Raw genomic sequence first — 21529 nt, 5'->3', positions numbered from 1 at the left:
GTAGCTCATTTATATATAGCTGTCTGTTTATTTTATCTGCGTACTGGTTACATTGAAACATGTTAATAAACACAATTTGAATCTACTATTGACTTACACTAGAGAATAAAAGGGTTCTATCGATCTAGACAATTTGATTTATCGCTTTTCTGTGACCTGTGGCCACTCAAAGCATGTATCAATTGATGCCTCATTCACCCATTCATACACACATTCTGGGTGGTGGCATCCATGCAACATTCAGCAGGTCTGGCTGTTGTCACTGGCATAACTACAGTGGGGGTATACAAGCCCTCCCCTATTGGGATTATTGTTATTTGAGGCCAAGTAAAATCACATTCCAAATTGGGACGTGCCCCAGCATTGGTTCATCGAGGACTTTCTACGGACAACAAATCCATTATACTTTTGGCATAATTGGACATATTAATGTATTAAACCATTTAATACATTAATATGTTTACTTGACTGCTAAAATATAATTATTTTTACTAGTCTCTTCAATTATTGGGGATAAGCCTCAACCGCAAGTAGGTTAGCCATTTGATTGCGTGTTTGTGTGTGTGTGTGTGTGTGTGTGTGTGTGTGTGTGTGTGGGTACAGACCTTGCGTTGCTAAAGATGTTCCACGTCTTTGAAATTGTATTTTATAGGAAACGACAGCAAGCAGTGCTGGCCAAGAAGAACGCAGAGAGGTCCATCGGAAAGACCCACTTCAGGAGCCAGCACTGTCTTCCAAGGGTAGGCTGAGAATCAAACACACAAAGGATGAGTTTCAGTGTTATAATTACAGGAAAACTTAAACCCACACAAATAACATATGGAAAAGGGTGTTATGAATAGAGCTTGGTTCAAAACTTTACTGGTTTTTATCAGGACAGGTGGTCATCCCAACCCTCAATCAGAAAAGGTGTCTAAACAGAAGAGGGCTCAAGGCATTTGTTAAATTTAGAAAGTGTGCAGGGACTAGCTGAGACAGGATGTTTGTTTCATCAGCCTTCCTGGGTGACACAGCAGCCAGTATGTGCCAGAACCGTGGCAATGGAGTGGTTGGGACTTTGGCCAGGACACCAGGGCGCCGCTGCTCTTGAATGCCATGGGATATTTTGTCTGAGTCTCTGTGTCTGTCATGGGCCAATTATATAGGCCAGAGGGATGAGCACCCCCTACTGGCCTTGGCCTCCCAACATCTCTCCCAGCACTGTTTGGTCTACCATCCAAGGATGGACCCTGCTTAGCTTCCAGAGAAACCCTGCAATATAATACACGCTTACAGGTGGACTCCAGACGTTGGGGATCAAACAAACAACATCTGGCAGTCAAACATCTGTCTAAACACATCCAGAAGACGAAGACGATGCACTCTACTGAATAGTTGGGTGTTTAATCCTTTATTTCTGTCTTTTTGCTTTACAATGCTCTTCTGTAGAAGCCCAGCAACCCAGCCAGAAAGCCTGCATCCAAGCGCAACCAAAAGTCATTATTCGGGGCCTTCCAGGGCCTCAGCCTGGATGGGGCTATGGGAGGTGGGCGGGGCGCGGCTGCCAGAGCCTCCGCTGGGGGAGACCCGTGCAAAGTTATGTAAAGTTAGCAAACGGCTTCCCAGACACCAGGATTTCATGAGGGTTTAAGTACTTCAGAAGAACAAGCAATGCTGGTGATCCCGAACTGATTGAGAATTCCTGATAGATTCATAAGCATGTTGACATGTAAAGACCCTATATTAGTGAAGCAAGTTGTAAAATAGTTGTATTTTAGTTTGTTGCTTTGAATTTGCAAGCTTTTTTCTGCCAAATGAATGTTTTAATAAAGATGAATGACATGTTTAAGCCTAACTTTCATCCTGAATTTCTAATATATTGCTATGACAGTTAGTCCTTAATCACACAAAGTCTGTTGGCATGGATTCAGTGGCAGGAACCAGGCATCACATCAATATAAACATGTAAAAACCGTACAGGATCGATTAATTAAACAACCGAGGTGAAAAAAAACACCTAGTATTTATTTAACAGCACTAAAGGTTACATTCTAACATCCAGTACTAATCGAGACACCCGACAAGTATTGCATTATCGCCATTTGTTTTATGTTGAGCTGCTTTGGAGTTCAAGGAAACGTAGTGAAATCCAACCATAAATGAATATTCCGCAAGGTTATCTGCACACACATCTCATGGTTTCAGAAAAATACATTTAGTAAATACTGTCACCTTCACTACGATGCCATCCCAATTCACATTCATGGAACCATATCCTGTGGCTTTTTGAATATTCCATCTCCCACTCATCTCGTAGAACACGTCAAAATAGGCTTTACACGCTTTATTATGAAAGGACATCCCACAGAAATCAAGACAAATTACAGTGCGATAGGAGAAATGATTACTGAATAACCGCGCCCCCCACTCCCTCCTACATTTGTGCCAAATGTCATCATGCTCTCATACAGGTTCCACATTCACAAATGTGTACAATAAAAAAAAATAGAAACCTCAAAAAACTAAATTTCTTAAGAGGGGGGATGGATGGGGGGTAAATTGTCACGTAAACAGCTGCATGGCGACTGAAGACCTTCCTGCAGACAGTGGTGGTGGTGGCGGCGGCTTTGGAAGTTATAAAACGATGTTTCACTCTCTCTGCTCCATCTTGACTTTGGGGGGCTTGAGGAAAGACCGATTCTTCTTCTCCTTTTTCTTCCCCTTGGACTGGAAGGTCCTCCAACTGTCCACGCGACCGTCCCTCGTTTCCTGGTTAACAAGCATTATAAATCCATATCATCACACTCAAATGACTATCTTATCTATAGATCTATCAATCTAGATAGATCTATAGATCTATAGATCGATCGATCGATCTATCTATTTATGTATCTATCTGTGTGTGTTGAGGATTCCTGCAGAAACACACCTCAAAGTTCTTTTGCCACTCTCGGTCTCTCTTTGCTTTTTCTGCCGTCTCGATCTCTTCTTCTCTCGCCCTTTTCCTGGTGGAAAAAGACAGCAAAAGATGAATGCATGACCCAACGACAATATGTTGTCTCAGTTAAACAATCACACTATTGTTACCCGATATCTTTAGCATTGGCTAAAGCCAACATCGGCCAAACGCAATGCAAAGGGAGAGGATGCGTTGACATTTGCATACAAATATCTCACGCTTTATAATCTGCTTACTTTAATTATTAAGATGTATCCAAATGGAAATGACACACATTCAAATTAGGATTACACACATCCAAATTAAGCCAGCATTGATAGTGGCACTCTTCACAGTAGTTTATAAGGAAGCCATTTAGTTCAAAGGGGTTCCATTTTAAATAAAGGGGCACACAAAACACTTGGGCTTTACCTTTCATGCATATCCTTTGCTTCCCTTTCCTTCCTCTTAATCTCCAGCTCTGCAAAAAGCTTCATGGTCTGCTTGTATACAGCCTGTCTGAACTGGAAAGGAAAGGAACATGTCAGTGCATTGTAATTAAAAAATACATAGATATATTAAACCTATATATATTTAGACAACATTTTCTATTATTAAAGAAAATTATATATATTTTTTCTTATTCACATAAATATCATCCACATATTATTCACATACCAAATTGAAATTGTAGAATACAGTCTCAATTCAGTTTTTTTCCCAATTAAAACCATCAGAAGTCGATTTGGGTGGAGAGCCTAAAGAGGGAGATGGGATTGCATTACCATTTCTGGGTCATCCTCCTCCACAAACACTGGCTTGCCATCCTTCTTCAGCTGTTTCTTCTTTTCCTTCATCTGTTGGGTGCACAGGGCAGCATCGTCGTGTTTACATCAAGTCACCATGTGAATGCTAACTTACAGGGTGAGATCTGCCCTACGAGTATCCCCGAATAGGAGTGTTCCCTCACCGTATGCTCTATGTACTCCCTCCCAGCACTGATGACGTCCACAGCCCTCTTCTTCTGCTCGGGATCCAGAAGGTTTTTGTATGCCTTGTCCACAGCTAGAGCGAGACAACAAACAAATGTCACTTAATACATTTTAAATTGTACAATGGTTAGCCCCATTTCAATAAAAATATTCCCCATTATACGATGCTGTGGAAGGTGATTTTGGGAATTTAACCTTTAGTTTCAGATTGTATAGACGGTAATATACTGGCTGAGGATAAGGATATCCATGTGCATGTCCTGATAAATCCATTCTGAACATGGAAAGTAGATAAAACACTAGATTTGCATTTAAAGTCAATGTTTTCATTGGGTAGTATATAATGGAGTACATAATACATAATAACAACAACATGCTGTGTTGGATATGGCTAAAGAAAGACCCACTAAATTACCATACCATCTCAACTCCTGCAGTCCCAGAAATACAGGCTGGATACCTGAAATCCATTATGAGAAAACCAGAAAGGACTTCTACCTTCGAATGCTTTCTGTGCTCTGTCTGGGTCATCTTGGTTCTTATCAGGATGTACCAAAATGGAGAGCTGTATACAGAAAGGAAGCAGATATTAAAATGTGAATTGCAATTTGTTTGCTTTCTCTATTTCCAAAATGAGTGTGGTACATTTTGTCCAGCGAAATCGAGGAATCTGCTAGGGTGTCTGGAGGTCGATTTCTTACCGCGCGGAATCTCTTCTTCAATTCAGTATCAGTTGCCTCGGGATCGATTTGCAACACCTGAAAGAGAGTCATTATTTTAGTATGTATAATATATATTTATATAAAACAAATACATACTCACACACCATTATCATCATCATTTGATAAAAGAATGCCAGTCTTACAACAGTCTAGTATAACTAAACCTAACCGATGTAAATACCACCTATTTCATACTGATATTCCAAGCCGTTTATGTCACCTGCAAAAGGTGATCAATGATGACCCAGTTACCTCAAATGGGTTTAGGTTGAAATAGGAGGCTCCAGGCCTGAGGAGTCTATCTATTTGCTGCGTTGAGGTCAACACAGAGTCCCGCTTTTCTATCTGCTTCACCTGAGACGCAGAAACACAAACACAATTAAATCGTTAGCCTATATATAGTATAGCACCAATCAATAAAGACTCACTCTTGAGGTCTCTCTAAAGACAATAATGAAAGGGACCCAAGAGCAAATCGTGTTCATTACAACATAGCAGTATGGATATTCTTTTGTTTTTTGAAGCATCGCGTTTATATTAATAACCGCGACATTATGCACCTCATTGAAAACGTTTCATGTGTTATCATGTGAATCGATACTAGGAGGCAATTGAGACACATGATAGTCAATTGCTGATAATTAATGTTTGACAAACTGAACATAGGTATCCACATACGTAACAAAAATGCACATACGTATCCAAACAGTTAACCATTGAGCGGGTCAAATGTGTGGCATGTGAACATGTTTTTACCAAGCGTGTTATTCTGCACTGCTATCGTTAGCCAACATTTCGTTAGCTGATGTTGAGGAAAGGCTTTACAAGCAAAGCATTTAAAACCGCGTCAAATCTCAGACGTAATCTTAAGTACTTAATCAAAATAACGGTAACAGACATTTTTATTTAGAATGTTTTATCACCTCTGTGTAAAAGTTTTGAAATAAATCATCCGAGGAGCTCGGAGCTGAGGGCTCTCCTCCGGCAGCCGCCATCTTGTCCCGGGTTTACATCTGACGTAGGAGGTTGTCACGTGACTGGATAAGTTCCTTCTTTAAATGTTTTGAAGCATAAGTGTACGATATGCCCTTTATAGTTAAATAATAATTAAACTATTTATTATATTTTAATTATAATTAAAATATAAATTGGTTCGTTTTATCGATTTATGTTTGATTTGGGAAAACATTTCTCTGGTATGGATTTATCGTTTTTTCCATGTGGGCGGGGCCAGTTGGGCAAACATTTCCGGTTCCTTTATAGTAAGTTTTTAATTTCGTTGCAAGCATGGATTTAGATAGAAAATATGTTAAAGCATATTAAATAAGCCTACTACAATAAAACCTAAAGCGAATATACAAGAGATCTCACCCGTTTTCATAGGGTCACATATGGCGAATATAGTATATTCTCAGTCATATTTTGTGTGAACCAACATGACATTTGATTGTGCTTTTTGGGATAATTATCGAAATTAATTAACATTAGTCCACAGGGTCGTCTGTTAAAATTAAGGGTAATTTTTGGAGACGAAGAATTGCTCTTGACTTGAGTTGGTTGGTCAGATTTATGTGGGTTTCATAGCCTACAGTAAGGTTTAGGTGCCCCAAAGAACCATAGCCCAGAGGACTATGAATCACATCACCATCAATTGCAAATCGTTGTAGTTTTCTGGTTTGCAGCAGACTGGCAATGCATAAAATACGTGTATATTTTTCTTTCATAAATGTGTAGGTGTAGGAAAGCAACAATGTCAGGATTGTGTTACGTCTCAGACCATGTACGTCATCCTTGCTCTCAGAAATAGCCGATTTAAAAAAGGGATGTGCGTGCTCCACCTCCACCCATTTGTATTTTAATTATAATACTAATGTCAGTTACTTCCAAATTGAACTAGAATTGCGGATGGCACTTGATATAAAATATGTGGGTATTGCTCCTAATCCTTAACCCTAACCCAGACAAATATCTCATGTGGCCCATACAAAACAACCACGACATCTCAAAAGTTATGCGTATCAAAATGAATGGAAATACTCGAAGAGAACACCCTTACTGCACAATTATCAAGCTCCTTATTGCTTTATTTGTTTAGCTTCGAGGAATAGCTAAAATTACACCCGGCCTACAACTATTGCTGCCGAGGTCATCCGTCTTCGTGATCCTTCCAATCAGCGTACAGGGTGGTGTTTGTGTGTGTGTTCTGGTGGTGGAATATCAGGGTCCAGCCTCCTCCTCCTTCCCCTGTCACACGCAGCCTTCGGTCCATCCACATGACGGTCCTTGCTGCCCTCCGCTGGTAACTGCAGTCAGGAGGAGTGCATGATCTACGTCAAACAAGCAAAAAGTTTCAAATCAATACTTAAGAATTAGGTGAAGGTTTTTATTTTTGGAAATTTTATGCATGAATGTTCAGTTTGTATGAATTACATTCCTGCACTATTTTTTTCTTGAGCATGAATCTTAGTGAATTTTGTTCTACATTTTCATTTGGAGATGCAGACAATCCCCATTAAATCCCTTTGGAAAAGTAAATCACTCACCATATCTTGTGTTGGAATGCTGCAAACAAAGCCTGAACACTAAGTGTCCGACCGCCTACAGGGACTCATGGACGTCTGGGACCCGGAGTTCGTATTGCACTCATAAGTCTCCCGGGTCACATGTCATCCGTAGTCAAGCTGTTCCTAAAAGCAGAGGGCACACAGTGAGTATTTATACAACCCATCTTGGGACAGTCATCTTCATTGCATTGTGTAAGGTCTGACGAGGAATATTGTTTAAAGTAACTCGATTTAATGTGTTTATATCCGTACATTTAAGATTTAAAAACAACATAGGTCAAAAACAATGGAAATTTTCACATGTTAAAGCTTAGATAGCAAATACCTTACCAGTTAATGTGTTCCACTCTTGTGAACTCTGAGTCATTCACATGGATCTAGGGCAGCCTCCATACTGTCTGGTAACAAGAGGCAACATATAAAGACACAAATCTAATTGAATTACTTTTGACAGAATAACTTAGTTTGGTTTGGTAGTTTGATACTTGTAATGGCATGTGAGGCTTCATACTTCCACATTGCTTAATGCCAGGATTTTTACAGGAGTCACGACATCCATCCATCCATCCTGCATCTCATTCTCTCACAGACACACCCCTTATTTTAGCCACCTAGTGCCATCTAGTGGCTGTACAGATTAAAACATCTTTTGAGGCACCGTCTCACGTCTGAATGAATTAACCCCACTACAAGTAGAATAATTTAAAATATGTTGAATTATTCACAATCCAACGCACAATTGTAGTAACCATCTCCATAACTAAGCCATCACTGGGATCACAGAACGGGACTGTCTTTGCTGCACTGTGCCCCATTGCTACACCTAGTGGTGAAAACAGGCCATGGATATTTTGCTCCTTTGTAAGCTGGATGACTAGGGCAGTTCTCCAAATTATTATTGCTAGGGTATCGCGTCCCTACCCAAATCCCCGCCCGTCCGCTTTCTGTTGTCGGATCCGACCTCATGACCCAACCGAAATCGCTGAAACAACGCTAGACGCTGAATCGTTAGTAGAGGAACAATGGCGTCTGCTAGTTGTTTTGTTGTTCACAGCCAGTGATTAAAGAGTAAGCAGCAGGGTGAGGAGGAGAAGGTACTCTGTGCAAGGCGAGCTCACCCTCGAGTACCGCTCAGGGGAGTTCCTCACGCTAGCCGTGCCGCACTCTCAATGATGCTCCACCTGCGCAGGTTGGAATAAGAGGACAGAGACATCAAACAAAGCACACAGGGACATCAATGTACCAAGAGGCAGATGCTACAAGCGCTGTGCTGAAGGGGTGGGGTTGGGGAAGGGGTGGGGGGGACAGGGTTAGATGAGCAGCTGCTAAGCCTCATGAGCACAGATGTATACACACAGAAGAATTTTAACCCTTTTTTGAAAAAAAACTCATTAAAAGAAAAAGACAAATCTTTAATGGCGTAGAGAATTCTAACCCCTTTGAATTAGTGCCTTTCAAGAGGAAAAATAGCAAATGGCAAATAATTGTAAAATATGGTTCTTCAGTGGTTTGGTGATGATTTTGGTGCTTCACTGGGGGTCCATTCAGCGGTCAAAGCTTGTGTTTAACTGGAATCAATGGAAATCCAATGGGACCAAACTCTTTAATAGGTCTGGAATGTACCTGGAATGTAGGCTACATGGATTAGGTGTGTGTAGGAGGAGTAGAGGCAGATTCAAGTGGCATGCAGAGGACAATAAAGGGTTAAAATCCTGTATTTTTAATCAACATTTCACCCAGCCACCACCCAACTTTTCCACGTCCAGATTGTTTAATTTTAGCGAGTCTTTGTTTGAACTTTGAAGCATTGTTTACTAGAAAATCTCCATCAAAATGTGAGAATTGAGGTAGAAATTCAAATCAAATACTGAATGACTCCATTCAATTTGAGGTATCTTTGACAATTGACTGATACTCAACTGAGTTTTATTGAAACTGAACAAAACGTAGAAGTTATAAATACAAAGAACATCAAAGAACAAACTGCTATGGCTCTTACGTAAGCCAAAGCAAAAGCCTATAATCGGGCAAGTTCAAAGAATACATAGGAAGTTGTATCAGTTTAAAAAACACATGTGGTCTACCTCTAGAAATGCTACGCATACACATTACAAAACTTTGATTCCTCCTCTCCTCCCGTGGATTCTTTTCTCCACCACAGCAAAAACAAAACAAAAAATATCAAGCGCTAACCATATGCATTTATTTACAAGCAAGTCCCTAAGCCACTATGAAACCACGAATAGATGGGTTACAAGAAGGGGAGGACAGGGAAGGAGCGTGGACACATACTTCCTGCAAGGCAATATACGATGATTTAATGTCCCTTCAGACTTTTGTAAAATGAACGTCCGTGTTTGGATTTTTTTTTTTTTGTCTTTTTGTAGTGTTCATTGTTGGCTTTAAAAGAATGAGGAACAAACAGTAAAAGTGTTTAGCTCAGGGAATTTTTTTCTTTTTTTTTTAAACACATGTCCAAAATGTAACCGCAAGGAGTAAGAAAGGATTCAGCAAAACGGTTACGCTCACTTCTTCAGCCAAAATGCTTTCCAGCCAATCAAGAGGAGCCAATTCTGGGATCCGTCCATTTTTCAGGGATAATATATATTTATATATTTGTTTCTTTTTTCGATGAGGAACGAAGAATAAAAAGTCAATCAAAAAAATTGGGGCCCAATCTCCTGATTTTTTTTTTTCCTTTTTGTTCTTTTCCTTTTTTTTGGATTTTGTTTGTTTGTTTGCTTTGTCACTTACTCTGACAAATACCTGTCGGCGCGTCTACTTCCACTGCTGCCCATAGGAATCCTGTGAAAACTCCAGGGTGTCATTACTGTAACCATAGTTACCGGAATAGTCGGCACCCTGCTGCAGGGGCTGCTGGGCGATGGGCTGGGACCCCCAGTTCTGCTGGTTGTTGGTCTGCCGGCGCTTCGAGTCGGGCTGGTTGAACACGTCCGCCTTCCTCTTCCCGCCCACGTTACCGCCGCGGTTGCCCCTGGCGCCACGGGGGCCGCGGCCCCTCTGCGGCTGGAAGGGGGCCCCGCGGCCTCCTCTGCCGCCCCGGGGCCCTCCGATGGGGGGCCCCCGCTGTGCGTAGCCCCCCCGGCCCCGCGTGGGAGGGGCCCCCCGGGCCCTGGGCGGCGGCGGCCCCGCCCGGCCGGGACGCGACCCCCGGCCCCTCATGCTGTACATGTCGTCGTAGCCGTAGTAGGGGTCCTCGTAGCCGCCGCGGTAGTCGTGGTAGTCGTAGCCCCCGTAGTAGTCGTCGTAGTAGTCTTCGTAGCCGTAGTAGTCGGGCGGGTAGGCGTAGCCCCCTCGGCCGCCGCGGCCCCGGCCCCGGCCTGGGGGGGGCATGCGGGGCGGGGGGTAGTAGTAGTAGTCGTCATACCTGCAGAGAAAGCAACGGGTGGGGGTCGGGGGTCGGGCGACAGAGAGAGAGAGAAAGAGAAAGAAAGAGGGAGAGGAAAACCCGGATTTGACCATGTCCTTATTCAAACTTGGATAAATGAGATAGCTCCTCACCAGACTACAGTAATGGCGACTTCCCTACTCCACTGACGCTGTGGGCAACAGAATCAGTCCAGGTCCAAGCCTGTTGTTTGTCTCAATATATATATATCTTTTTTATCAGAAATTAAACATACCCTTCAAGCGGCAAGCAAAAAACCTTGTTTCAATCAAAAATACTGACATAAACAGTACAAATTCAATGCACCCTCTCTGAAGGGAGCACACAGAAGGTGGGGTTACCCTGTGTTCCTGGTGGTCTGGCGGGCCGCCTGCCTCTCCTTCCTCTTCTTGTCTGGGGGTTTGGCCAGGACTATCTCAATCTCCTCCCCGCCCAGCTCCTTCCCATTCATCTCCTCCATCGCCTGGCGGACCACAACCATTGCAGGAATGAGCCCAAAGGAAACAACAGGCGTGGGGAATGGTCGTTTGTTGTTCCGACGTGCCACAGGTGACCCACCTTCACTGCAGAGTCCCGCTCCTCAAAGTGGACGAACGCGTAGTCTTTGAGCTTCTTCACACGCTCCAGCTTGCCAAACTGAGAGAAGGTCTTCTCCAGGAGCTCCTCAGTGACCGGCGTGGCTAGTTTCCTCACAAACAGCACCTTCACCTATACACACACAATCAACACACACACACACACACACCCAGACATTATTTGACATAACAGCCCCGGTTATGACTGTAATGCAACCGTTGTACACCAGCGGTTAACCTGGTGTACAACGGTTAAGTATGAAGAAAAAAACAAAAACCAAGAGTGAGCGCCTCACCTTGGCCATGACATCCGGGTCGGGCTCGGCCACGGGGTCGGCCCACTCCACCGTGACGGGGTTCCCCCACACCTTCACCTTGCCGCTCATGAGGCGGCGGCGGGCCTGGGCGGCCGACTTGTGGTCCTCGTACTCCAGGAAGCAGAAGCCGCGGTTCTTCTTCTTGTCGTCCGGCTGGTGGTACAGGATCACCTCCTGGAGACCCTCTGCAGAGCGAGACAAGAGGAGGGAGGTGGGTTCCACTGGAGGGCGTCTTGAGGCAGTGCAATTACACATTACTCTGCTGGAAATTCAAAATGATTTCACGACGTCGGATGTTTTGTTAGGCCGCAGAAGACCAACCTGTGACTTTGCCAAAGTCCTCCAATATGCTCTCTCTCGTCTTGTTCTTTGGAATGGATCCTACAAACAGCCGATTGTTTGCCACCGATATGCACACTCCCAAGTACTTCCCTGGCCGGATCTCATAGTTATCACACTGGAGAAGGACAGAGGTCAAAGGTCACTCACTGTTGTCCTGTAAAAGATGTGCATGTAGCGAGTTGGAAAACGGGTTGAAATGCGAGTTTAAAACATTTTTGTCTACGATTCTGCGCAGGTCTCCTTAGATCGATTTGTTGCTTTACTTTAATTTTTACAACGAGAAGACAACCCACTGAAATCCGGAAGCATTTCCACAACAATCCTGATACCTTGTCTAGATCCATTTCAAATCGAATCCAATCGGCTACTCACGAGTTTCACAGCCTCCTGCGCGTCGTCCTTGTTGCAGTAGGTGATGAAGGCGTAGCCGCGGTTCTGGCCAGACAGGGGGTCCATCATTAACCTGAGATCCCAGATGGGCCCGGCCGTCTCAAAGAGGGGCACCAGCTCGTCCTCGTACAGGTCTCTGGGGATCTTTCCCACAAACACCTGAAGGAACATGAGCAGTACGGTCGCAGCGATTAGCATCCTCGTACAAGTCCTGGCATGCCATTTGTCTTCTGTGGCGAATGACCAGACATTGGGAAGTGTCCCCGGTCGATTACCTCCGTGCCAACGCCGGGCTGGCACCCCGTGAAGACCTGGGGTGGTGGGGGTCCCCCGTATTTCCTTTGCCCCGTGGTCACATCCAATGTGTATCCAGTTCGATCCAGCAGAGCCTAAAAACAGACAAACGAACGATACAACATAACATAACACGTGTTCAATGATGAGTCAACAGTGACATGTGTATAAGGATGGAATGCAGCGCTACCGGCCTAGTTCAGACTAGGAACTGACACTTTGTTGGTTTACCTTGATTTTGGTCTCGTCAGGGCCCTTGGTGGATTCTTGTACTTTGCTTCCTTGCTTTTCCCTCTGCCTATACGTCTTCATGACACCACAGAGGAAAGCACTTTTGTTCTGTGGAAAGATTTTTGGGGGGGGGGGTTTCCCTCCATTATTATATGCACCAATACTGAAAATGCATCAGAAAGCACGCCCCCCCCCGCCCCCATCCCCTTCTCAGTGAGGACTTTACGGCACCAACCTGAACATGGGACAAGTCACTTTCTTTGAACTGCAGCAGCACCGTGAGGGCCCCTTCCTCGTTGAACTCCCGCAACGCGTCGATCGCCCGTTCATCCAGGTCCTCGTACGCTACCAAGCCTGTCATTAATAATGCACGCATGCATTGTGTGGTCCTTAATCACATATTCATCGTATGCACGAAAATGTAAATGAGACTGTGATGGAATAAAGTTCAGAAGTAACAGCCCACCTGTCTGGAAAATGTTATCCAGGCTTTCCGCTACTTTCAGAGGGAGACCGGCGTCCAGTAACGTCTGGTAATTCTCCGTGTGCGTGGTCGACACGTCCATCGGTTCATCCTCCTCCTTTGCTAGGGCAGAACTGCCGTTCACCTCAGCAGTGGCCATTCTAAAAACAAAAGCAGGGTTGTGCGCTTAATGTAAGAAGTTGTCATAGTTCCGAGACGCGTTTGGCGCTTGATGCCGAGCATGCAATAAATATACATGCAATACAATACGAATGACGCCTCGACCAAGTTTAACATACACACGGACAACGGTATGCATTTTTACTTTTCCCGTCACTAAATGAGGCTATGTCACAGCAGAATTGGATGTGAATATACCAACCAACAGGCACTGTCCCGCCCCCTTTGCATGCAGGTTACTAGCAAACCTAATATTGTCGAATGCATTTACATTCTAGTCTCAATACGCACACAGGTAATGCATTTAAGTACCAATGCACAATGATATCGCGAAAGTCTTTGGTAAATAAACAAACGTGTTCGTTTTCCATCTGATTCAAAGACTATCACAAATATCATTAGCCTGCTAGCTCGTCAGAGAGGCTACAGCGGAGGCCTAGTCGTGCAGAAAAACACCTTTCACAATTCAAATAAGCACGCGTCGTGCAAAACAATAGTTAGCCGTACTTACCTATATCTTATAGAAAATTAACACCACCGTGGAATTAAATATGAAATTCTTGATGCGTGAGATGTTATCAAATAGGTAATATCAATAATACGTGTGGGTCTGCCCACGAGACAGATTTCCAGACAGCGCCGTCGTCGCTCGAACAACGCCACCGCTCGGCGATCATCGCCACCACTCGGGGATCATCGCGAGATTCGGAGGTAGACCTGAGGGGGGGGGGGGGGGGGGTGTCGTTTTGATACACGGAAAGGCGGGTTTTCACGTGATTCTATGTATGCAACTGTTTTATTTTCTACATATTTTTTATTTCGGCCAGAACAATGTAGAAAGCTACCCAACGAAATATACAAATTCAAACGGTGAAGAGACACGAACAATGCACTTATTGATTAAATGAGCCATGTGGCAGCATGACATTAAAAACACAATTGATAATTAAAAGCTTTATTTTGATTCATATGACATACAATACGGAGTGTTCATATAATAATGATTGGGACTGGTATCGAATCAGCGATGTTTTAAGGTCGTAATGTGGATGATGCCTCGGACTCAGAAAACTCAGTCGTCATGTTTTAGTTTTCTTATTTTCCCGTTATGTCGCTCGATCTCCTGTCGGAGGCGATCGATCTCCTTCTTATGGTGATCGATCTCCTCCTCGTGATGCTTCCTCAGGAGGGCCAGCTGCTCCTTCTCCTTTTGCCTAAATTGGTTGAAAACAACAAATTCATGACAACAATAGTTAGAGGACCAATAACGTGGTCATAACACATGTGTCTGCCAGGTCCAGGCGGGAACATTCACATTTACGGCATTTAGCAGACACTTGTATCCAAAGCGACTTACAATAAGTACATTTGTCAGAAGAAAATAGAAACAACCATATATCGGTACAGGAAGGATGTTCAACAAGTGCCAATAAGCCCTTACAATTGCTAGGTTAAAACTATTTCCTGCATAGAACAAGATAGCTAGGATTAGATTACACACAATGCTAAGTACTATAATTAAGTGTCAGGACGTAGGCCTACAATATACAACACGTGCGTACATTAAGTGGACGTACAAACATACATAAGTACGGAAGCCGAGAACGGCCATCGATTATTTTATTTTTTTATGCACTGTTATCTCGTGATAACGACTTATTATCTCGTTATCTCGATATAACAAAGATCGTTTTCTCGTGATAACGAGATATATATATTTTTTTTTGAATAAACCTGTCTACTTAAGGGGAATCTGTGTGCTGTGGGTTACACCCTGAAGAAGGCTGTTGTGCCACTACGCATGGTCTTCAACCCCTTGGGGGACCCCCTTATAGTTAAAAAATAAAATGATGTTGCATTTTAAGTGTGATCTATAATAAGAAGTGCACTCCAGGATATCAGGATTGACACTCCTAGGATAGATATCTGTAAACTGTAAATCAAAAACGCATTTATAAACGTAATGCTGATGATTCATGTGTGATTCATCGACATTTTGATTTGATTTATTTATCCTTAGTTGTGACACAGCTTGTAAAGTTGGATTTGATATTAGCAACGAGGTTCAAGTGAAGATGGACGATATAAAGAGCGCGCAGCCGTGCGTAATTTGCGCGTAATGACAGCTCCTTGCCGGTGAAACACAAAAAACTGCCTTATTTCATGTTTCTCTCATTGACAGGTGGAGCCTGCAGACAGGTATACAGAAAAGTGGAGCATGCGGTAAATTGAAAATCAAATCAAAACAACACGAAATACAGCCCTGAGGTGTACTATATTGAAGATATGAACGAGAAAACGACCTTTGTTATATCGAGAAAACGAGATAATTAATTCGTTATCACGAGAAAACGACCTTTGTTATATCGAGAAAACGAGATAATTAATTCGTTATCACGAGAAAACGACCTTTGTTATATCGAGAAAACGAGATAATAAGTCGTTATCACGAGATAACAGTGCATAAAAAAATAAATAATCGATGGCCGTTCTCGGCTTCCGTACATAAGTGCATAAGAGGGGTGTTTTTAGGAGAGTAGGGGAGAAGGGGTGGTGGGCGGTAAAGGGGAGGCAGTCCAGGTGAAACCTGCAAGGGAGCCTTGAGTCTGGCGAGCGACTTTGCGGTCATCCTGACGTCGGCAGGGAGCTTGTCCCACCATTGCGGTGCCAGACTTGACCTTATAATAGAAGTGATTACAAATAGATCAGATACAACCAAGGCGTCCTACCTAAAATACCGTTCTTCCTCTGCTGCTTGTCGCTTTCCAAAAGCTCCTCCGGCCTCTCTCACTGCGCCACCCCCTCCACCCCCCTTTCCTGCTCCTCCACCTAGTTCCCCGAGCTGTGGAGAAAATGACGTGTTGACAGTATGCAGTGTGTGACCTGGAGATCACAACATATGTGGGACGGGGTGGGACGCACCACCAAGACAGGAACATCAAGTTGTGCTGAGGGCACATATGCGCTTTAATGATCCACTTTATACTGTTGACATATGTAACTAAACATTGTACTCGTTTACTAAGTGTTGTCATGCATGCACGGATGAAATAAGCCTAGTAAAGCCTGCATTAAAGAAAGCATTTAAAAAGTGTTTACCCATTTACCTGGTCAGACGCCATCCTAATCTGACTGGACATGTATCCCCTAAAGCTGGACCTAAGTACCAATCTAGCCATTTTCAATTAAATTGATTCAGATCCAAAAGCAAACAGACCTTTCAACACACACCCGATTCGGAAATTATTTTTGGTGGTCAGGGCTGTTACTGTAACCGACGTAAACAGCAAGGGACCTAAGGAAATGGGCATATCCGCTATGACCCTTTCCAAATAAAAGCGGAACGAGTTTAATAAAAAAGAAACATAAAAAAAATATGTTTCTTTTAAGAATAAAAAATAAGTTCAATAAAAAAGAAACATAAAAAAATAACAAGCATTTGACATATACCTACAAAAAACATTTGGAATCGTTTTTTGTAGGGTTAGTTTGTGTGAAAGGTGTGTACATAAAATGTCCATCAGAACTGTATTTGCTTTATACGTTATAAGCTTTGCATTGATGAAATTGATGCATTTAAATTTTTGTTTGAATCCGTCTAACTTAAAACTTCATAGTCTACTCACCAATAGGCCAACAATTATGAAATATACCACTAATTAAGAAAAATATCTCTTGATAAATAAATATAGATATTATTGGTCTTTGAATTGTGTTCGTATTTGAAGGTGAATATGTTTTATACTCAAACGAACTGATAGGACCGTATGAAATCAAAATGTCCCGTGCTTTTATATTGTAAAACCGGTGCCACTGATGGTTCTGCGGCTGATACTGAATTTATGGTGAGCTTGTTTGCGATGCCATCTAGTGGCAGCAATATAAATTGTAACCCCGACTAGCGGGTGCGTGTGCTTCATCGTTGCAGATCGCTGTAGTGTGAGTGGCTTTTGGTTCTCCTGATCCGGTCACAGATAGGACTTTGTGCGACACTGTGAACATGCATTCTAAGAATGTAATTTCCGAAATAAAACGCACAAACAAACTGTTTTTTTCATCGTGTTTTATATAATGGTAATTTGTATGTGTCAATAGTTTCATTATATTTAGGTGTCCCTTGCCATTTCATGTGGAAGGCAATTTGGTTGTGTCTTGTACATGGGGAGGTGTTAACAACTGTTCTGCACAGTACAAACATTAGTGTGGTTATAACCTCTGGTGGTTCTTCTATGATGAATGAATTAATGACCACTAATCTTTCAAGTGCTGGAGCGAGCGCGCGCGCGCGCACGCACGCACGCACGCACGCACGCACGCACGCACGCACGCACGCACGCACGCACGCACACACACACACACACACACACACACACACACACACACACACACACACACACACACACACACACACACACACACACACACACACACACACACACACACACACACACACACACACACACACACACACACACACACACACACACACACGAATGACAGAGCTCTGTCTGTTTAGGCCTCGCTCTGTGTCATTGTTGGGACTCAGCAGAGGGGATGGCCAACTGCTGTGTGTACAGAGGTGCATCCTCAAGACCACACCATGCGTTTACCAATGGCCGTGACGGTGGGGATGGCCTTTCCGGTGGAACAGGGTCATGTACGCTTTTATAAATCAGTGATCTTGAGGTAACTGTGACGAGGCCGGTTTACATAACACGGGCATCCGGGCGTCATGAATGTAACCTGACCCAAATGTTTTGGGTTTGTTTTTCACTGGGTTATGAAAGAAAATAAAATATTAATATTAGCCTTCTCAGCTTCTCTAGAGTTCTGGTATTTTTTATACATGAGGAAGGCCTCTTTCTTTTTTCTCCAATTCAGACAACATTTGAAGGTTCCCGATGTTTCCCAAGGATTGTTTTTCTTCATCCTTTCTCGAGGGGCAGACATGGTCTGCTCATGCTTCCGCTTGCATGGAATGCATGGTCGAAGCAGTGCCAATCTTTCGACAAATGGTGGCAGTATGTTCTCATGCAAACATAAGCCATCTCTGCCATTTTCAACATTGGAATACAGTGCACTTCCCCATGCAAACAACATTTCTTTCTTTATAATGGACAAAACCCTTTTGTGAAAGATGAGATGTTTAAATATACAGCCAACATAATTCATGCTCATTAAATGAATAGTACATGAGGGAGGTGATCCATGTAGTTGAATCACATCTATTATCTATTATCAGATTGTGATTATTCTGCCTTCATTATACACAGCAGAACACTCCCTGCTAATGTTTAATAATTACCCAAAAACCTGTTAGGTAACATAACAGTATCAATAGACTCTCATGCATTTGTTCCCTGCATGCGTGTTCACTTGTCTGAGCGGCTTTGTGAGGTTTTTTAGTGTATGGACTTCCGGTCCACGAGAGTCAGATCCCGCCAATTACCTGCATTTTTTTCAGCGTTGCTTCCCTCGCTGTGCTCAAGTGTTGCCATAGGAATTAGTATCCTGGCAACAGCAGCACCGACCTGAGCAAAGACAAAGTAAGGTCACGCAGAGCTTATGAGAATGTGCAAGATGTCGTTATAGCTCGAGGCTGCTCGTTCATAGCTCACTCATAACATCGTATGCACAGACTCTGTAAGTCTGGTTGGTGCATTACAAATGAAATCATGCAGACTTTATTCAGGCTAGATGACCATTGTGCATGCTATATTACAAAGGACCTGCACCCTGGAAAAAGTGCACAATTATTATTGGTATCATTATTATGATTAATGTTGCTTATTTACAATGCACATTTTTCCTTTCCCACCATACCGGTCTGGCATACCATATTGGATGAACAACCATTGAAGATAAAGTGTTGTTATATTACATGTAAATACCAGAGGATGAAGAACGATCCAGTGGGCAAAGCGAGAGACTGGCTCATTTAGAAGCAGCCGATGTTATGTGATTAAACTCAACATGCAACAACAGCGTAGCACATCTTGTCATGTTATGAGGCTTTTGTCTGCTGCTGCAGAGACCCATCCCTGCAGATGGCCTTCATAACCTGGTTGGATGTTGTCACTGTTGCCATGGAGACCGCCGGGCCTGTAGAAAAGAACTGAATTCTTTGTGTCTTGTCCATTTCAGGTTAGCCATAGACATTATCGATTTAGAGGCAATGTTCGCTCATCGCTAAAGGGGAATGCTTACCCTTGATTTTTGCAGTGGGAGAGAAAAGACAACTGCCTACAAAACAACAAATATATAATCCATAGCTTCATTCACAAGTTTTATGATGTGAATTTCAAGTAAATGCTAAGGCTCGGTTCTGAAATGAATTGGAGCCCTCTGAAAAACAATATCTCAAGGGGTTATCTTAAATGAAATTGCGTTTACAGATACCAAAAAATACATATGAATACGTTATGGCATACCATTTATGTTGAAGGATTGCGCTACCCAAATTATACAAGCAGTATTTTCCAATAGGTTCCATAATTATGCATTATAACATCATCAAGTTCTAGAGGTAATATATGCACCACATTAGATGACTATTACTTTTCTCCTTCTTTGTGATTTCCTTTCACATAAATCCCCCTAGCATTCCATGGGTGTTGAAGGCAGTCATTACCTCTGACGATCCCCCTGGCGGCGGGGGGAATGGCATGACTCACTGGTGGAATCACCAGCTCTCCGGCCGGCCCTCAGTCTGCTGAAAAATCAGAGAAAAATAAAAGCTTGCTTCCATATTTTCTTTGGTTCTACTTAATCAGGACTCAGGAGAAAAGAGTGGAATATAACAAGCGTGTATCAGAGAAACAGAGAGCCAGAGAAAGAGAGAGAGAGAGAGAGAAAACGTATAGGCATGTATGTACATACTAGTCGCCTGAAGAGCAATTAGTGATCATCACTGAAGCCCTAGGAGAGCTGGCCTCCCGCAGCTGGCCTCCCCAAGTGCTGAATCAATGAGCGGTCCGTGATGGCTTTAAATATGCCTTGATATTATACAGCAACTCTATACTTTCGAGCCAAAACATGCAATGTGTGGCAAACTGAGTCAGCCTCAGTTTGTTGAGATACATACCTTTGGTGTTTATTACACTTCATGGGTTCAGTTTCTTTTCAATTGCATTGGTGAGTACGTTTAGAAGAGGTTAATAGAGGAAGGGGTTAACCAAACCAGGCAATGATTCATTGGAGTTGGTCTTTTTGTTGGTAGATTTAGTTTAACTAAAATGTCCTCTTTATGCAAGTATTTCTAATTGTAATGGCGGACCAAACTTTTAGAACCACTTTGACATCATTCAAATGTGGATGCGTTAACTGAGTAATGGTGGAAAATAAAGACGGATTAAATGCAAGTTAAATTGTCAATGAAGATCTCATCTACTGTTCTGTCACCAGTGCTCTGGGGATCAACTCAAACAATGTTATCAAGCCGTAACAGGAGCTGTGTTCGATTTGGCTCTCTTATACACTCATTCCCTGCACAGTGAGCACTATATAGTACACTATTTAAGGAATAAGAATAGGGGGAACTTGGACACTAATTATGCACCGGAAATCCAATCAGGGTGACGTTCAAGGGCCTTGTTAAATAGTCTTTATGAGCTGCAGCTGGGCCCAGTTGGTGTTGACCTACTGGTTGTTGTAGTCTTTTATTCAGCAGTCCTCTTTATTTGTAGTTGATGCATCAAACTAGAAGGACTGCATCTGCTAGCAACAATAAATCCTCTTGTGATGCCACACTACCAATACATAGATGCTTGATGGATGGTCTGATGGATTAATGGTAAAAGGATGGATTTGTAATGGTAGATGAAGGTTAATCTTCATAACAGTGCTTTTCAGCTGAGGGTTCGCCAAATCCATTTGTATTCCCTTTTTCGTTGTGTGCCTTGGTCTCAACCTCTTTACACCTGCACATTTCATGACATTAAGGCTTACAGGCCGACAGGCACTAGGGATAACGTAATTGCCTCAGGAAGTGTCTCCTCTCGTCTTCTCTCTCAACCAGTGGCAGTCCCAAGGGAAATATGAAGGCCTACTCTCTCTCTCTCTCTCTCTCTCTCTCTCTCTCTCTCTCTCTCTCTCTCTCTCTCTCTCTCTCTCTCTCTCTCTCTCTCTCTCTCT

The 21529-nt window shown here is 43.0% G+C and overlaps 3 protein-coding genes and 1 long non-coding RNA gene across 7 annotated transcripts; all 4 read right to left on the bottom strand.

The window, feature by feature from the left end:
• Window positions 1-1379: 1379 nt before the first annotated feature.
• On the bottom strand, window positions 1380-5696 carry dnajc8 (DnaJ (Hsp40) homolog, subfamily C, member 8). Its single transcript, XM_056582584.1, has 9 exons — window positions 5555-5696; window positions 4884-4985; window positions 4611-4667; window positions 4408-4474; window positions 3888-3982; window positions 3703-3774; window positions 3350-3441; window positions 2909-2984; window positions 1380-2748 (listed from the first exon to the last, which is right to left on the bottom strand). The coding sequence occupies exons 1-9, from the start codon at window positions 5624-5626 to the stop codon at window positions 2629-2631; spliced, it is 753 nt and encodes a 250-aa protein (XP_056438559.1). The 5' UTR covers window positions 5627-5696; the 3' UTR covers window positions 1380-2628.
• A 773-nt stretch (window positions 5697-6469) lies between these two features.
• Window positions 6470-14082, bottom strand: LOC130375569 (heterogeneous nuclear ribonucleoprotein R-like). Of its 4 annotated transcripts, XR_008893856.1 has the most exons (15): window positions 13908-14082; window positions 13220-13377; window positions 12989-13107; window positions 12754-12861; window positions 12504-12617; window positions 12211-12387; window positions 11818-11953; window positions 11476-11681; window positions 11163-11312; window positions 10946-11067; window positions 10042-10583; window positions 8314-8376; window positions 7526-7593; window positions 7175-7318; window positions 6487-6958 (listed from the first exon to the last, which is right to left on the bottom strand). XR_008893856.1 is itself a non-coding variant. In XM_056582576.1 (12 exons), exons 2-12 carry the CDS (start codon window positions 13374-13376, stop codon window positions 8345-8347), a joined length of 1863 nt encoding a protein of 620 aa, XP_056438551.1. In that variant the 5' UTR covers window position 13377; window positions 13908-14082; the 3' UTR covers window positions 7022-8344. The 4 variants fall into 4 exon arrangements, 2 of the variants coding, with proteins under 2 accessions (XP_056438551.1, XP_056438550.1); XR_008893855.1 differs by having other exon boundaries at window positions 6470-6958; window positions 7175-8376; XM_056582576.1 differs by lacking the exon at window positions 6487-6958 and having other exon boundaries at window positions 7022-8376.
• A 151-nt stretch (window positions 14083-14233) lies between these two features.
• On the bottom strand, window positions 14234-16696 carry atp5if1a (ATP synthase inhibitory factor subunit 1a). Its single transcript, XM_056582586.1, has 3 exons — window positions 16504-16696; window positions 16126-16238; window positions 14234-14610 (listed from the first exon to the last, which is right to left on the bottom strand). The coding sequence occupies exons 1-3, from the start codon at window positions 16573-16575 to the stop codon at window positions 14469-14471; spliced, it is 327 nt and encodes a 108-aa protein (XP_056438561.1). The 5' UTR covers window positions 16576-16696; the 3' UTR covers window positions 14234-14468.
• A 2717-nt stretch (window positions 16697-19413) lies between these two features.
• On the bottom strand, window positions 19414-20940 carry LOC130375579 (uncharacterized). The gene is made up of 4 exons (XR_008893858.1): window positions 20481-20940; window positions 20028-20108; window positions 19604-19639; window positions 19414-19498 (listed from the first exon to the last, which is right to left on the bottom strand). It is a non-coding gene; the product is annotated as an uncharacterized LOC130375579 (long non-coding RNA).
• Window positions 20941-21529: the final 589 nt, after the last annotated feature.

This window comes from Gadus chalcogrammus, chromosome 22 (genome assembly GCF_026213295.1).
Source record: "Gadus chalcogrammus isolate NIFS_2021 chromosome 22, NIFS_Gcha_1.0, whole genome shotgun sequence".
Classification (NCBI taxonomy): Eukaryota; Metazoa; Chordata; class Actinopteri; order Gadiformes; family Gadidae; genus Gadus; species Gadus chalcogrammus.
The sequence above is the reverse complement of the archived record's forward strand: the minus strand, read 5'-3'. Positions and strand labels throughout refer to the sequence as shown.